Raw genomic sequence first — 18,220 nt, 5'->3', positions numbered from 1 at the left:
TTTTGTTTGTAAAAAATAACACCCAAAGGCTTAAAGAACTCAAACACCTGCTGTATTACACTTCCACAGTTCTTACCTTACATACGTATACTGCTAAGAGAAAAGGATGCCTGAACAAGCATAAACCAACTTGATTCAATCGTTTTTTTTTTGTTTTTTTTTTTTTTACTATAGACAAAACAACTGATTCTATATAAATTGTTAAAAGTGCAAATCACAATTTCCAGCAGAAAAATTAACCACATCTACCTTTTTGTCCTGTGCTGGAATTTATTAAAATGTACACTTGTCAGTGAAAGGCACTAAGAACTGTCTCATTCTCAAAAGTATATAGTGCCAGAAACTAAAATCTTAAGCATTTACCTTGTTCTACTGGGACCTTTAAAGGCAGGTGTCATCTGAAGAATTTGAGGCTGCTTCAGCACTTATACTATTATGAGACTGTTCAAGAACCTGTGCTCCTACAATGGCTACAGAAAGCCTTTAGTTACTGCAAACTTTCATACTCCTGACAGCATACAGAGAAAATTCAGTATGCATTGGAAGAGCTAAGCATTTATGACACCTTAAGAGTTTCTTAATGCTCAGTGAAGTATTTAGGATGTTGAAGGCAACAGAATCTATTCTCTTGAAACATCGAACTGCACAGAAAATCCCCACAAATTAGGAATGCAAGAGTGAGATGATCAATGTTAAATTTTACTCAGTTGTATAGCTCACGTGCTCTGTTTTCCACTTCTGAAGATTTACAGCTAGACATAAAGCTTAATATATTACTTTTTAGCTCATAAAAAGTGCAAATTAGTCCTCCTATTAAGCTTTCACTGGAAGTAAGCATAATCGTCATAATGTTAATAAATTACTACTTATTCCGTAAACTCTTAACTGGGTTATGGCACTGATTAAATGATGCACACATTTGCTGAAGAGCTCTTTAGAACACCACACTCTAAATTTTATTCCTATGTCTTCATCTGAGCATCTGATAGTATCTGAACCATACTGTCCACAAAACTAAGAAAGCTGTGATGACCGGACTGTTCACCACTTTCAGTATTCCAGAGGATTTTATAAACTTTAGGCTCCAACCCCCCAGTTGATTTTAAGGGTTAAAACTCCAAAACATATCAATTTCTATCACCATTACCATCTTATAATACATTCACACAATTTCCCCAAGTATATCCTTGTCATGTCTTCAGTAGATGGCTCCCTACTGAACAACATAGCCTGTTCCCTGAAATACCCACTACAGTGATTGTGATCAGCTAATACCTGTTTACCTGCTTGCATGTCTGCAATATCTTTCTTTTCATGCAGTAGGAAAACAAGCATTGCTCATAGCCTGAGGCTCCTCTTCACTTGGAGCTACAAATTGTGTGGACGTCATTTTGAACGTTACTTCCTTGGTATTTCAAAGCAATTATTTCCTCCTTCTCACACATCTGATCAAAATGTTTTACCAAAGCAGATACACGCTTAGTCCTAGTTACAGACACCTCTATCTTCTATGCATCTACATACAAATACACAAGAAAATACACAAAATTTGAAGTATTAAACAGATTATTGTAAGGTAACCACAAGGCAAAGCACTGCTTTGTTCTAAACTATCCTCACCAAACCTATCCACAGTGACATTAGAAGTACTCTAAGTAGAAGGTGCCAAGGAAGTTTTTATTGAAGGGATTTTTCCCTCTGTTTTTCACATATATAATGTTCTAAGACAAGAAGGTCCTGGTAAACATGAAGGGGTTATGATTACTATTCACAAGCAAGCAAAGAAAATCCACAACACTAGTGGTGTAATTCCACCATGCAAGTCAAATTAAAAAACACAGACAAAAAGAACTGCACTGACTTGAAGTCCTCAAATAAACAGGCTAAATTCTTTTAGTTAAATGACTGCACATTTAGCAAATTATTAGTAAATACTGCCCTCTAGCAACCACCAGCTGGAACAGCTTCTGTACTAACAAGCTGCTGATAAAGATTCTCAACCGTTCACTACTGAACCCTGAAACATGACGGGATTGTGTTTTCCATTGACGCTTAACTTTCCATAGTTGGGAAGCATATCTAATGTTTAATCAAAGTAGCACTTGAGCTGCTGGAACAGCCGGAGAATAAGTCACATTAAAGTAAGAGCCTGTAAAACCAGTGCTTGATTTTTTTAAGAGTGAACTTTAAATCAGCCACACCATGATTAGAATTTTGCTTTGCTAGTAAAAGCACAGGAGAGCTTGTATTTTAAGTAAGGACTTGGACATTTCTTATACAGCAGTCCCCTAACATGAGTTCCTGTTCAGTCTGAATAAATCCACAGGTTTTTTCAGTTACAATTGAAATCTCTTGCCCTTGAGACTCCATTTCATTCTCCATCTTTCCATTATCTCTAGCTAAAGCTTCCCTTCCAATAGGGCTCTGTTATGACAAATTCTTCTCAGTACCTGACCTTGAAGATGCAGTTCATTGTGTTTCAACAGGGTGATGATGTTTACTTGCCCATGGTTAGATGCACATATTTTGAGAAGTGTACATCTCCTGTTAGATGCTCAAAACTCTCAGAGATACTGGCTCAAATGATAACAGAAAGGATTCAGAAAAGGTGTCACATATTTCTTTTCTTATTCAAGCATTCAGTAACAATCCCAGAGAATGAAGATCCGTTAAGTAATCCAATCTTTCTTTCCAAACTTAATAAACTAAAAGACCATTTTACATACCTACGCAGAACAGTGGCTAAGAAAATAACAAAAGAATAATCCTTAGTTAAAAGGAATCTTTTTCACCCTTGGGACACCCCCACCCCCCCAACCCTTCCTTCCCTCTCCTCCTTGGCCATCCTCACCAAGGAGAGTGAGCCCTGGCACACAGGCACAGCGCTGTCACTCAACCAACATGCAAACCAGTTCACCCGTTAGCAGGAATAGAAACTCCCCCCTGAGCACCAAAACTTCAAGGCCCTGCTTGCTTTCTTACAAGTACTTCAAAGGAGAATCTGTTTGTATTTTTCATTTACATTTTATATTCTTGTACATAGTTAGGAGGTCCACCATTTTCAAGTGATCTGGGATTGATCGAAAGGAGGGCTTTAAAGTACGTATCTCGTTACCCATCTCTGACTTCACTCATGGTGTGATCAGGCTGAAAACATTATCTCAAAGGAGAATAAACAAAAAGGACAAAAATTAAAAAAAAAAATATTACAATCTTATTCTGAGTATTCTAGTAACTTTTTTTTGTCTACGTGCTTCACACTGCACTGCAGATCATAGTTTATATGAGATGGCAAGGCCAAAGCTAAAAAGGTTGGATTTTTTTTTTTGTTGTTTGTTCTGTTTGTTTTTGTTTTACACCTTCATGTTATGTCTTCAAAATACATACACACCTACTTATAGCTTCAAGCCTATATGGTGCCTAGACAATTAATCATATATTTAAATGCTACAGAGAAGTACAAAAATGTTTTGATGACTGAGGATGCAAAGAGAATGCAGATTCAGCCCAATTTGTAGTATTAGATTCTACCTACCTATATGCGCCTACACAAACAAAATTTGAAGAATGATCACTTTACTCACAAGATAAAAATACCATCAAGAAATCTCTCCCCAGATTCACCACTAGAAAATCATGTAACAGATCTAACAGGGGTAAAGTACTTCAATTGCAGGATTTTTAGTTCTCAGTTAGATGAAGCCCTCTTACCGACACTTTCTGCACATCACCAAAACCCAACTAAGCTATCTACCAGTGACAGCAGCTCCAGCACAATGATATTCAGTGCAGCCAGACTTTGTCACCTCTGTTAATGGGCAGCTAACAACTCCATCTAGATGCCATAATTTGCAGCTGAAAGCTCTTCAAAATAATTTATGGCTATGGTTACCCTTTTAGTAATGTAGCACACTTTCTTGTTTTTCTTCAGTTCAAAATGGTCTGCTGTTGATGTCAGAATTGTTCAGTAAAATATAGAATGTGTTATAAAGCATTATATAGGGTGTGGGAGATTATAAACTTTGGGAGAGTGAGCAAAGAACTGTAAGATTCACCGTATATATCCCTGTATTTACATGTAAATCATATAGCCACAGCAATGTACTTAATCGAGGCACCACATCAGCTAACAACAATCACAACTATTCAAGCGTCAGCAGTGTTCAATATTCTGAGAGCTACGTGACCCGAAGCAATTGAGAGGGCTACCAGGAAGCCCTTCCTGCAGCGGAGCCTGCGTTTCAATGATTAAAGATTAAGCAGGGTTTACTTTGATAGGATTAGTACTCAAGCAAGAAACTCTGGTTCAGATCTCATTACTACAGCGCACATCCTTCACCTTGATGGATCCTGTGCTGTCTTGCTACAGGTACTAATATCAGCTCTCTCACTGATCTAAAAGGAAGAACAACTTTTACTTATTAAAAAAAAAAATAAAAAATATTTCAAATGGATGACCTCTATTCAGAGGTTAGTGTTAATTTTAGAACTAGCATTTATATTCAGTGCTAGAGGTTTTTTCAGTAAATACACCTCTGTTTTGTAATTATTTACTACATAACCGAAGCATTTCTAGCCTCTAACACTTAGAGGCAAGGCTCACATTTGAGTATGTGCTGTCCAATGACTAGCAAAACACAGAAACCAAAATATAACAAACCAGATGATTTGAAACTATTCCATCTGAATTGCACCTTCAAAATTTTCAGTGGAGAATTATAACTGCATAAGCAGACACTAGAAGCTGCTGAAAGATCACCTAACACCCAAGATGGGTTGCTACAGAGCTCTCATGTAGGTTAGTAGAAGAATCAGGGAGCTGTAAAATGGTCAGGGAAATTACATCTCTGCCTCTTCAGTGAGAAAGAACAAAATAAACAGATAAATTCCTTTGGTCATCCACAGACTTTAACAAATAAATATCAGAAGAGCCTTATGCTTATTAGGAAACACTTTTATATTGCTTATAGAAGAAATGTATATAAGTTTCTTATTTATGAAATCTGTATTTCTCCACCACCATCTCGATTCCTTCTTCCATTTTGACCTCTCGTCATCATCTGTTCTTACGACTAACTTGTAATTACCAAATTTCTACATGATAGAGACCCTATGACTTAATGTTCTATCTATGGCCTTGCCTAAATCTATTTATCAGAAACATCAGCCATAAATGTCAAGAATACTATAGTATGCAGACAAATGTTTTTATAGATCATTATCCGGGCTTTCTGGACTATACATGCCTCTCTAAACAAAGGAGGAAAACTTCACTATTTACAGTGATAGCTAAAAGTGAGGCTCGAAAGAAGGCCTTGTTTTACCTTTTCCAGCACAGTCCTCCCTCTCTACAGCATTTTGGCTGTGTTGTCAGTTTTCACTTTCCTACATGTTATAGACTTCTTCCAATGAAAGCATAAAACTTAGACATAAGTTAAGTGCTTGTCCAATGCTTCTGACAGACTTCGACAAATAACTGCTAAGCATTTTCTGAGGTCTGCCATGTCTGAAGTTTAACCATTACTTGCACATATTTTTTTTTATTACCTGCAAATTCACGTGTCTTTTGTGTTAACCAACAGCATTTAATTACTTTACTATTAGTGATTTATGGCCACATGAATTTTTGTATATTAATCCACACTTTAAAAATAAAATTATATGCATCTTCTAAGATTAATCTGTAAATTATAATAAATCATGAGTAGTGTTTTTATTGAATTTACCATGCCAACAGAACGGGAAAGACTGAAGTATGTAAAACAACAATTAAACCTTCACCATTTTAACAGCATACTCAGAAAGGTCCATTAATGTCAAAGTTTTACTTATGTCAAACTGCTACTGAAAGAGTCTGGAAAGACATCTCATCCTAGCCACCCTCATTTTCCAAATTTTATTTCCTCTGAACAATACTTACAAGAACCCTTAGTACTTACATCTGGAATAAAACCAATTTCATTAAGATGGTTACTCAGCTCCGGATCATGGAATGCAATCATCTGGGAAAATACCGTCAGGTATTCTGAAATGACAAACAAATTCAAGATCATCATCAAAAACATAAGCCACCATGTACTGCTAGCTCACTGCTAGCTGTAGAAAAGGAAGAACACAAATTTTTTTCATCTTTTTTTTTTTTTTAAACCTACAATAAACCAGCAAGTGAATACCACTACTGTCCTCCTTGTCACCATTATATTCAATACAGAGGAAGAAACATTCAATTTCTCTTCCTCAGTACTTCTCAATTTGAATTTTCAACAATGGTTTACTTGGTTCATATTTAGGTTGTGATATATGTTCAACATGCAAAATTAAAGACTTTCCAGTATGAGCATGAGCCACAGGATATTGATGGAAGCAAATTAGAACAAGTCCATTCCAGGGATTTGAGATCCAAACAGTTTTAGTCATACACAAAGTTTATATTCTTTAAATTATATTTTGTGTGGTTTCTTTTCTACAAAGCTAAGGTTTATAACCTGGAAGTTAAGGTTTTAAAGCAATGGGGCTTTAAGGGTAGCACTTCTGTGATCAGTAACATCTTAATTACTTTTTTCCCAATTTGCTTTTAATTGGAAAAGCAGTAGACAGCAGAACACAGACACTGACAGATTTCTCTCTCTCTCTGTTCTGGCCCTCTCCCAATTTTGTCCACATTGTCATATGCTTCATTAGAAGGAAGATAAAGAGGAAACATTGCAATTTTGTAACAGATAGCAATTCCACTTTCTCCATGCTCCCAAGAAGAGAGCACTTAGGGCCCAGACAGCTAGCCAATGGGAGGAAGAGAGAAAGAGACTGTGAACCCTGCTCCCTGATCAGAACATGCTGGCATCTCAATACTCCACAGACTACTGTCCCCAAAGATAAGCCCCCAAACACCAAGTCCATACAGCTCCACAAATTAGCCATTCAGAGTTGCCAATGCTTCCTTTAAATCCTACTGTAAGGACTAGATGCTGACTACTGTCTCTCCTGGGAAGAGCAGATAACTCTCTATTATATTTGACTTCAAGGATGAAGTGGCAAAATTCCAAACTATTACTTGCATATTCAGCTCATAACACCTCCTACCCATTGTCTTTCATATGCCAACTCTCTTGACCACTGTATTCTCCCCTTATGTTAGCTCTCTCCCTATTACCCAATATGTAACTGGTTTTACATCTAATAATTTTTTGTTGATCAGTTCTTAATTCCCTTTTGTTTTTTCAAGACAAAATATGACAGACGCCATTTCTAAGTTTGACTTTCATAAGTTATATAAAAAAGAATTTCTTTAGAAGAAATACAAGGACATCAAGCCATGCTGAAATGCAGTATTCAGTAAACACTCATAACTGCTTGCAGTTAAAAACATTCATTACCACCTGTTTTCTTTAAAATACTGATGGCGTTTCAAATGGCTTCTTTTGGTTTTTAAAAGCTGCCTACAAGACAAATTATCTTTCTAACACAGACTGTGCGCAGGTGACTTTCTAGGTCTAAACAATTCCTTCTTCATCCATTAAATTTACAAATAATTTTCAAGAACAGACATTTACTTACTAGCTATTTTTTAAATTTCTCTGAGCTACCTATATAGCTGTTGAAGACTGAACTATGAACACTGTTCCCCAGGGTTCTTCAACAACTGTGCTGTATTGAACGACATGATCCTCTGTTCAGTAAGAAATTCCCCGCAAATCCCTAACTCTCTGAATACTGTAACTTCCAGTTTCTGAGGAGTCACTAGTTTGTACTGTTCCTCTTCATTTTCCCTCATTGTCAAAATCACTCCTGTAACAGTATGATTTTGATCACCTGAAGAGGAGGTCTTTACAATCTAACACTGGAAAGACTATTTCTTCATTTTAAAACTTTGCATGATCAACTGACTCTTACCTTGGATACTACACAGAAAATTTCTGGGTTGCTTTTTTTTTTGTGTGCAGTTGTTTTTCTCCTGCCTGAATCTTCACCCTCTTATGTTGTTCCTATTTTTCTTGCACAGCTTTTGTTCTTATGTATCTAAAATAAAGCTTTTGAATGAAATAGGTAGGTATTTCTAAAATGTGATTCTAATTGTGTTCCGATTTTACAACCACTTGAAAAAGTGTATTTATATATCTAGAAATAATTCTACTCTTAGAATTACAAAATAAAGGGACTGACTTACCTTGAATAACATGAGAATTATCCTTCAGAAAGAAGTTATACAAATACTTGGGGATAAAAGCAGACATGCAGGCATATGCCAGAGCTGAAAAAGTTAGAAAAATGGATGCAACTACTGAGGTAGAATCATTAATACACCTAAAAAAGGTCATTATTAGGCAAATAATGAGCATAAATACTTAAATCAATCTATACACAAAAATGATCATAAAACACATAAAAAGGGAATATTCCTCAGTAAAGAATTTTAAAAGCTCCTAAGAAAGTCTCCTGTCACTGATTAACCCATATAAAGCTGGCTGGACCTGGTCTGTGACCAGTTTATTTCCATACGTCTCAGCTACAAAGTAATGAGATGATGTTTGGAAAGCCATGGTGATGTTTGTACCAAAAAGTGAAGGTCCTTGGATGAATAAAATTTTATAGGGCAGTTTCAGACAACTGCATTGTTGCAGTCTTCTGGGTTTTCTCCTATAGAATTTTCACAGTTTTTGCCCCATCAGGCTCGTATTTTGTCTCTAACTTCAGCTCAGAAACTAAAGATGATAGAATATAGAAGGAAAAACACAGAGTGGAATTATCGTTAAAAATATTGTTAAAAAGATAGAAAAAAAAAAAATCTTAAATTTCTCACTGGCTCCTCACATACATGCCAGATAGAGATTAGACGGTCAAGCTTTAGTGTTTATCCTCTTGATTAATTCCTGGGAACTCGGCTAAGAGACAGTCTATTGCAATACAATTCTTAGCCACGGTGCTACACCACAGATGTAAAACAGAAATAGGGGTTTGTTGTAAATTGTCCAAAGACAACAAAAATAATTTTGGGAGTTGCTAAGCAAAACACAAGATTTATAGAAAATATGATGTAAGATCACGTTACAAATGGATTCTGTGCTACAACTTCTCTAGCATTGAAACCACCCTTTAAATATCCAAGCTAAATGCATATGATTAAGTTTGTTAACTAGAACACAAAATTTTACATAATTCACTACTATATATTTTGCTTCAATGGAAAGGAAATCAGGTTCTGCAATCAAGCTGTATAAGAACATATCCAAGAGCAAGAAAAATCTGTTAAAATGTTAGAATTAGTATGCACAGTAGGCATTATAGGAGTCATTGTACTAAGAAACTAGTTTTCCCCACACCGACCTTATATGAAGAAAGCCAGGTGCAAGAGAAAAGAAGATTGGACTAGATCTATTCTGAATAAATCGCATTCTAAGAAGATAAAGGCCACATACCCAAAGCTGGTCTTGAGAAGATTTTAGGCATTTAAAACAATCATCAGCTTTTCTGAATAAAGCTAGGCTGCCAGGTGGTCCTGGTTTAGTCTGGGACAGAGTAATTTTTCTTTTTAGTAGCTGGTATGGTGTTGTGTTTTTGATTTAGTATAAGACTAATGTTGATAACACACTGATGTTCATATTTGTTTCTAAGCAGCATCTTATTAAGCCAAGGACTTTTCAGCTTCTCGTGCTGACCTGCCAGAAGGCTGGGGGGGCACAAGAAGCTGGGAGGGGGCAGAGCCAGGACAGCTGACCCCAACTGCCGAAGGGATATTCCAGACCATACGACATCATGCTGAGTATATAAACTGTGGGGAAAGCTGGCAGAGGGGCCACTTCTTGGGAACTGGGTGGGCATCGGTCAGTGGGTGGTAAGCAATTACACTGTGCATCACTTGTCTTGTACATTCCAGGTCTATTATTGTTTTCTTTCTTTTCTGTTCTATTAAACTGTCTTTATCTCAGCCCATGAGTTGGGTTTTGGTTGGTTTCTCCCCCCATCCTGCTGGAGGCAGGGAGTGAGCAAGCAGCTGTCACCACAACACAGGCTAACATTTGGGTTAACAAATAACACATTCACGTTAAACAAGGTCAAACTACAGCTTCACTGAAAAAGGCAAGTGCTGGAGAAGCATTTCTCACTATTCTATAATCAAGATTATTTGTGCTTTTTATTATACATTCATTATTGTACTTGGCAATAAACACAGCATTTGAACTCCTGTTTGAAGAGCAGTACATCACATAGACTTTTCAAAAAACAATAATTTCTTTTGACTTGTGGCAACAAGAGCTTTAAAATTCTTTAGTAGCTACAGAAAGTTTCCATCTGTAAGTGGGTGCACACACATCCGTCTACAACTAGATAGAGATGACAGACTGTGCTTCCCCTTCACCCCCAGAAGAAAAAGGCACTCACCTTCATTGTTAAAATTCAAGTACAGAAATGGTGCACAAAGAGAGTCAAGACCTAAAGAGAGAAGAGCCATGAAGAAACGGCATAAAAAGCTCATTTATCATAATGCACAAGATAAATTCATTGATTTATCATGAAAATTTGCCTACTTGATACTTATTATAATTCTGCAATGTCAGGCTTCATATGTAATGCTGAGAACAATTGTGAAATCAATGCATGAAAACAGAGAGGATTTCAAATTGTTAAACTATAATATTGAATTGATTATTCTGCTGAGGATTTAAAATTTTTGAACTATAATACTAAATCAATTACTCTGCCAAGGCTCCCAAGAAATGCAATTTACCATCCCAAGAACTTGCTCAGTAACTTCTGTAGTTTTACCTTGGAAATGAACAGTAAGCAACAGTTATTTCATTTTTTTTTTTTAATGAAGTGACTGAAGCTTAAGGAGAATAAATATGTAAGAGAGAATGGGGCAATTTTGCATTACAAATTAAATACAAATTACTAGACTTTAGTTCTGCAATAAGCCACAGATTCATCCTTCAAAAGAAACAGAAAGGATAGCACTCAAAAAACTCCTTACATTTTGGGGGGAGAGGGAGATATTTTTAAGTCAGTCATAGTTTTCCTGTTAATTATCTGTCCTTGCCAACTAGTCAAACTCACCTTGCCAGTACACCAAATCAGGATGGGAAACAACCCAGGCCTTCAATACACGTCTAAACTTTGCATGACCCTCTGGTGATGACAACAATTCATCATACTGGTGGCAACGAGGAATGTCAACTTCAATCTGCACCACAGCCAAGCATATAATATAAAAACAAACCAGGATGAATGTGGTGGTACCACAGCAATCTTGCAACACTAGAGGTGGAAGTCAGCCAAAGAATGACTTAGGGTCAGACCACAATCATAAACACGATCTGCTTCCTCCATCACTTTCAAAACCAAAACTGGAAGGGGACAGGGGACTCTTAACAGCCCTGTCAAAGATGAAAAGCAGAGACTTCCTTTTCCAGAATCATATTTTTGAAATTGATCTAACCCTTGAGAAAGGCAGAAATCAGATTACAATTATATTTTTTTTTCTAACCCAAATTTTAGACTCATTTCAGGTGCTAATATCACTTTGCTCTAAAGGATAAACAAATCAGAGTTCTCGGAAAATTGTACCCAATTTGATGGAAAATATTTCTTCACCCAGCTGAAAGGAACAGCTGTTGCTTGTAATGTCTTTTTATGTCTGGCAAGATTTCTTGGAGAACCAAATTGCTCAAGAACCCATTTACGTGAAGCACAGCTGACCTTACAGGATCTCAGGGTACTCAGCACTATCTAGTATAAGGTCCAAGAGGCACAACAAACATCCGATAAAAACAGGACTTTTAACAATACATCAGGAATATTGTTCACTAAACTCTGCTGCTGCTACAGAAACAGGGATTCTGAAGTAAAAGAGGATTTCACTTTCCACGTTATAGCATAATTTGAGTTAAACTACTTGTTCCTATTTGTTTTGCAAGATACTTGCTACAGCATGAATAACGTTAGAGGACAGGGGGAACCCTTTTAGTGTTATCAGCCACGTCTGCTGTAATATGCAAATGACTTTTGCATTACTTCAACAGACAATATTTGATAGCACCAGATGTCTTACTTGTCGGTCTGTAGGAATCGGTGTGTCTTTATCAATGGCATCATATTTTGCTTGTATGGCACCCTAAATGTGGGAGAAGAATACTTGAATTTAGAAAGCCGTTCACATAAATGCATATTACAATGTATATGCTGATATACAGAAGTTGACTGTTTTTGTGTGGTACTTTAGCTCACAACTTTTTTCTCCTGAAAAAATTTCCCAAAGTACAGAAAATTCTGACAGCTTAATTTTAACATCAACATCTTTATTCTGTTATAATTCAGGACATACAGACCTTTCTGTGACCTCCTAGTATGATGTTCAGGGTTTTTCAGTTGTTTATGCAGAAAGCTACATACTTGATACAGTTTTCCATTTTCAAGTTAAGAAATGCTCTTGCTTTAAATTTAGCGCTTGCCTCAGCCACTGCCAACTGGCTTTCCGCATCATCTCTATAAAGGCACTGAATCCAGCTGCTTGCTAATTAGCACTGATATTACCAATATACACTACTCTTAAGTAGCCTTAAGCAAAGTAGTCTTTGCATAAATTGCAAGACAGGCATGCTATCAAGTCAATCTTCATGTTCTGAAACAAGGAAACACTACCTGCATTGTGCAGATGGTAAGATGATGAAGCATGAGAACTTACTCATCTCCCAAGACCTAGGCTACAACCCTGACCAGCAACTGTTCTTTACCTTTACAGCTTTTTTTGAGTCATATTATATAGCACCTGGCAGATCGCACCCTATGCTAAATATCCTAAATAACCTGGAATGTGTTACCTCTAAGAACCTCTTTGCTGCACTACTGCAGATTGCAAGCAGGGTTAATGCAATAGCTGGGTAGTCAAGCAATCTCTGTGAGGAGTCCTCATTTCCGGGACATGACCTTCTAGTGTTTTGTCCAAACTGCTTACATTGAATTTATTTATTCTACAGTCTTTGGAGGAAGTGCATTGATTGACACGTGATAAAAATACATTTGGTATGTTTCAGCCTGTTTTGCCCAACTATTGCTGACTGGGATCAGAAGGATCCTAACTGTATTTGTGAAAAATATTAAAAGTCAAAACAAAAAACCCATTAAATACCAATTGTATTTAAAGAATCTAGCAAAATTAGGTTGTATGGGTAGTATTTTTCCATCCCATAGTAAAAATTAAAGGCAGTCAAGGTTACATACATTCTCTGAAATCAAATAGCATTAGAGACAAGGAGCAAGTTTTTCTGAACATTGTCTTTATTAACACAGTTTCACGACTCATTTTGTTTGAAATGCCAGTAATTGTAGCTGCCAAAGCTTCAAATCCACCTCACCTTCCCTGTCAATCCCACTCCTATCCCATTCCCTCCCCAGTCAGTACTGGAACTTTTGCAAATGTCCTCCCATTACCCTTACCTCAACGCCCAACAGGGCAGCCCAGGTTATGCCTCTCAGAAGAGGAGGGATGTCAACCCTTGCTTCTTTCCAAATTTGGTTTTTCTTATATGGGTAGGCCTTCAAAGAGAAAAGATGACCAGCAAAAATTGTTACCATGTAACTGAAACAATTCAAATCCCAAACCTGGGACAGTCTTCCCCCCACAAAGGACAAATGCTGTCAGACTGAATAGTGAATAAAAGTTTTACAACAATTAGATTTCATTCCTAACTGGAAGGCCAGGATGGAAGATGACAGTTTGATGTTAAAATACTCTCTCATGAATATATTCAAGTACTTTGGTATATACTGGATATATATATTTGCCAATCTAACTTTTTATCTAAAGCTCTTTCTTCATTATATGTTCCTTTTCATAGCATGCATCCAACTTTGTTTTATTAAACATTTCTAGTTTATACCTTCCTAAGTACTGCACTTGATGATGCACACCAGCTCTCTCTCATTCTTAAGCAAGAATCCATCTCTGCATATAGGTAAATTAGGGACTGCTATTTTCCCCCTCAGCATAATACCCATATTTCTAACATGGCACTGCTACAGTAAAGACTGGTATTGTTTTCAAGTACCTTACTGCCTGGAAATGCAGAAATATTACAGGCATATTTATACCTATAATAGCCTAGGCTGCTATGAAATAAAGGATGCAGAAGTATTTTCTTCAGTAAATAACAGGTATTAGCAGCAGCTCTATTTTCACGTGCGTACTTCAAAATTTACTTTTATGACTACTGAAAGACCTATTTCTCACATTTTTATTTTCAATCTTCTTATGCATCTGCAAGGTTTTCCTCCCCTTTCTCACTGTGGTCTCTTGTATCTCTGCTTCCTTTTTCAATTATTTGGTCCTTTAAAAATCTTCTAATTATCCAGCATCAGAAAGATTCCATACCTTCAACAGCCTGTCAAACAGGACAATTCTGTTTAGCTGATACTCTGTGTCCCTCTCCCGGATGATCAGAGGAAGACTAGCAGCTGCAGACAGTTCATTACCACTATTTGAATGAGGTAACGTTGACTGGCTGGAAAAAGAGTTGGATAGTAGTAATCAACAGGAAGAAATCCAAACAAATCACTGAAAAAAATTACTATCCTGTGATGCATTTCTGAGTCAAAACCAACTGTAAGTGGGTAATTTTGAATATTCAGCACAAACAGCTGATTTCCAGAACAGAGAAACATGCTAGACTCCTCAGTTTGGCATCAGGGCCTTACCTAAACCAGGGCAGAGTACCTATCAGCTCTTGTTGACTTTCAGAGCCAAAGGAGGACATGTCGGGTTTGGTTTTGGAAGACAGTTGTGTCCAGCTGTGCAGTGTGCCACTCAAAACTAATAACTCAAAATTCAGTCTCTTATATATGCACAAACTTACACACACACACTTACTCATCTTCAAGCAATGGATAAAATGCTTCCCCACCAACATCTTTCAGTCTCTGAAATGAAGAATAAAAATAATTATAAGAATGCTGCTTAGAATTCAAGTGGCAGTATTTAGTGGAATACGAAAACTATTAATTAGCAATTCATTTGCCAAATTTAGTAGCTTGCGTAGACCTAAGCATTATCTCAGTCCTCCATCAGCCAAGAAACATACAGCCTTTAACACTAAGAACTTTTGCTACTACAACCTTTTTGAGTTGATAGAAATTCTTCTGCCTGAGAATAACACTCATCTCATTCATAAATGTACTTCCACATAAGAAAAGCTCCTATAGTCCACGGATTAACAGATCAATGCTATTATATAGTTCTTGTCCTCATTTTTCTACATGGACCCAAGTAGCTGCAGAGCAACTGCACAACTTGGTTTTATGTCTTTAATCAGTTCAATAGTTATGCAAATTTGAGTTCCTTTCAGTAGCATTATCTGAACACTGCATAGAAATACAGACACTCTCTGGAAAGGTGACAGACAAGTATGCCTGGACTTTTGCCTGAAGTTTTCAGACATCTTTGCTGCATCCTGATTAATGTTTAATACCATCCCCCCTGCACTGCTCTGTTTTGCAGTTCAATCCCTAACTTAAAGGAACACAGCCTGTTTCTCCTGGGACTGACTGAACAGTTCATTCTCAGTTCATTCAGTACTGATTCTCTTTTGATTACAAGCATCATGATCTGCTCTATAAAATGTGTTTGAAGAATTGCATAAGTTCAAAAATTTATTTCAACTAACACCGCAAGGTTCAGGCTTGTATCTTCCCCAAAATGAAACTTCAGAATATACTTATTCGCTACTGTATTTATAGAAGTAGGCAGCAATATCAAAAATTACAGATTGAAAAGTTTTTAAAAAAAGCTTAAAAGGCTTCCCTTTTGTAGGAACAACAGTAGAACCTGCACTGAGTATTGCTCAAATTGCTGTTGCATATTCCTAAACTCCCCCTGGCTCCCCAAGCCCCACCAACCAACCAACATAACCACGTTCTTTTGTCTGTTTTCATGTATTTGTGTGAAGTAATGCAAAGTTCTACTGAAGAAATACGTTTATACAGTATTTGCCACATTGCACCCGAAATTAAGGTAATGGTGGCAGAGATCAAGACTTCGGGAGTCACCTTCCTTTCTCTATTAACCCCTGTAATCATATGGAAAGGTTTTTTATAAAGACTGTGATAGAATTGCATTTGCTACTAGAAAAAGCAACCTGCAAACAGTGCAGTCTAGACTTCCAATTCTACAGCAATCAAGCTCTAGATGTTTAAAGATATGTGAAAAAATAAAACATTTCAGTGATATATGCAGTAAATCTTGTAACTGATCATTATATCAGGCAGAAATATGGGTTATCATCTGTTGATTTTTCTACTACAGATGGAATAAAACTGCATTGCTGCATTTTGGCGAAATACTTTGAAGTTACCTTTTGAACTAGTTGTTTAACAGCTATGTATTTCAAAGATTAGTAATTAACTACTGGAAACTTGGCATCCAACTTTAAGCATAAAGCCTTTAAGGATCCGCAACTGAATTGAGTTGATCTTTCTTTTGATTCTTTTGAATATTGTGAGCCACCTACAGACAGGAATTAAAGAATGCAAGATGACATTCACTGTTCAATTGGTTCAGCAACTGGGAGAATATCAAGTACTACAGAACTATTTGGGCTAAGACAGAACAAAGCAGGTAACAAAAATAAGGAAATGGAGGGACAGAAGAGAAATCAAATTTAGTAAGCTTTTACAGACAAAGCAATTGAATAACAGAAATCAGAATCTGACTCTGACACCAAGAAGTGCTCTCTTGGAATCAATAACCGTCATTTGCAGGAACAGCAGTATGAGCTGCTGCTCCATAACCCCTTTAAACAAATGTTCTTATGTCTTCCCTGCAGACACAAGTGCACAACATTATTCTTACATTTCGGAGCTGGCACAAAGATAAAGTCACAGTTGTGTCATCTAGGAGGGAACTTCTATCTCGTCCTTGCCCAAAGCTCTCACCATCTTCTAATAAAAAGCTTCAAAAGGAGGAAAAAAAAAAAAAATCAGGTCATTTTATACCATAAGACTTGAGTTGGAAAAAAACAGAGAATTCTTACATCAATCACTGTCTCCTCTTTAAAATAAAATACTAGCTCTTAGAAGTATACTGTATTGACTTTTCATGGCATGAAACCTGCTATCAAGGGAATGTACAACCACCTTAAATTATTTAAATAGTTTTTGCTGTAAAAAGGCACATTACAGGTTTTCAATAACTTTGGTTTGTACACAAAGGTAGAGTAATGAGATATGGGATTAATATTCCCTTTTATTCCTTGACCAGGTCTGTCATTTATTGTGAAAGGCAAAAATGAAACATTACTGCCACATGAAAGCCATTTCCCACCATGACAAAAACAAGTAGAACTCTGACCCAGATCTTTTCTGCTGTAGTCCATCTAAGGATACAAATGCATCCAAGAAAGAATAAACACAAATAGTCTGTTTGGTGACATTTTTTGAAGCAGACAACATGAAATTGACTTCCAGAAATTAAGCTAACATTCTCAGTATAACTAGGAAGATGGAGTTAGATTGCATTTTTGAAACTACACTTCATTTTCAAGATAGACAGTATGATGAAAAATGTTTCCCCCCCTCATAATTAAAAAGCACATACATTCACCTACAGCTGAGGCAATCCCTCAAAATCTCATACTAATTTTGCCAACGAATTATCATTTAAAATGTAGCTTACCTTTTTTTTTTCAAGATACTGCATTTTGCCTGTGCACTAACTTAAACTGTTTTTAAAACCCAGAACCAGCAGATTGATCTATATGCACACATAATTACGCTTACCAAGATCAGACTGTAGGATTAAAGCATGAATATACTACATAATACTGCAACTTGTGCAGCAGTGAGATAAAAGTAGTAATGATTAAGATGCTGTTATGGAATTATAAGTCATAAAACTAAGCATTTGAAAATGAAGTAATCAGCTGATGTCCTGAGTAACTGGGTTGACCATTCAGCACTGCTGCTCTTTGAAAGGGAATTCAGAAAGTGAGGATTTGCTACAGAGCCTATTAGATTAAATTACAATTACAAACATGCTGTTGAAGCACACTGAGACATTTTTACTAAAACTTAAAGCTATTGGCAAGCGTGTTAATTTTAAGGACTTCCAGTTCAGTACTTTTTACTTCATCTACGCATCTTCAAGTTTCAGAAAGCAATTTAAAGTGCAGGTAGGCGGCATATACACAATTTAAGGTATTATTTAAAGGCCTTGTAAGAGGGGAAGTGACATGATTTC

At 36.6% G+C, this 18,220-nt stretch overlaps 1 protein-coding gene across 3 annotated transcripts in view; it reads right to left on the bottom strand.

Annotated features, from left to right (window-relative positions):
- Nucleotides 1–18,220, bottom strand: part of TBCK (TBC1 domain containing kinase) — a 108,773-nt gene that overhangs the window by 51,250 nt on the left and 39,303 nt on the right. For all 3 annotated transcript variants that reach the window (XM_042796258.1, XM_042796257.1, XM_042796259.1), the window contains 9 exons: nt 16,835–16,934; nt 14,858–14,907; nt 14,363–14,492; nt 13,429–13,527; nt 12,044–12,106; nt 11,050–11,176; nt 10,378–10,428; nt 8,165–8,248; nt 5,940–6,025 (listed from right to left, as the gene is read on the bottom strand). In XM_042796258.1, the coding sequence (XP_042652192.1) occupies nt 5,940–6,025; nt 8,165–8,248; nt 10,378–10,428; nt 11,050–11,176; nt 12,044–12,106; nt 13,429–13,527; nt 14,363–14,492; nt 14,858–14,907; nt 16,835–16,934 (790 nt within the window). The remainder of the gene's footprint in view (nt 1–5,939; nt 6,026–8,164; nt 8,249–10,377; nt 10,429–11,049; nt 11,177–12,043; nt 12,107–13,428; nt 13,528–14,362; nt 14,493–14,857; nt 14,908–16,834; nt 16,935–18,220) is intronic.

This window comes from Tyto alba, unplaced genomic scaffold (assembly GCF_018691265.1).
Source record: "Tyto alba isolate M040663 unplaced genomic scaffold, T.alba_DEE_v4.0 Super-Scaffold_23, whole genome shotgun sequence".
Taxonomy (NCBI): domain Eukaryota; kingdom Metazoa; phylum Chordata; class Aves; order Strigiformes; family Tytonidae; genus Tyto; species Tyto alba.
The sequence above is the reverse complement of the archived record's forward strand: the minus strand, read 5'-3'. Positions and strand labels throughout refer to the sequence as shown.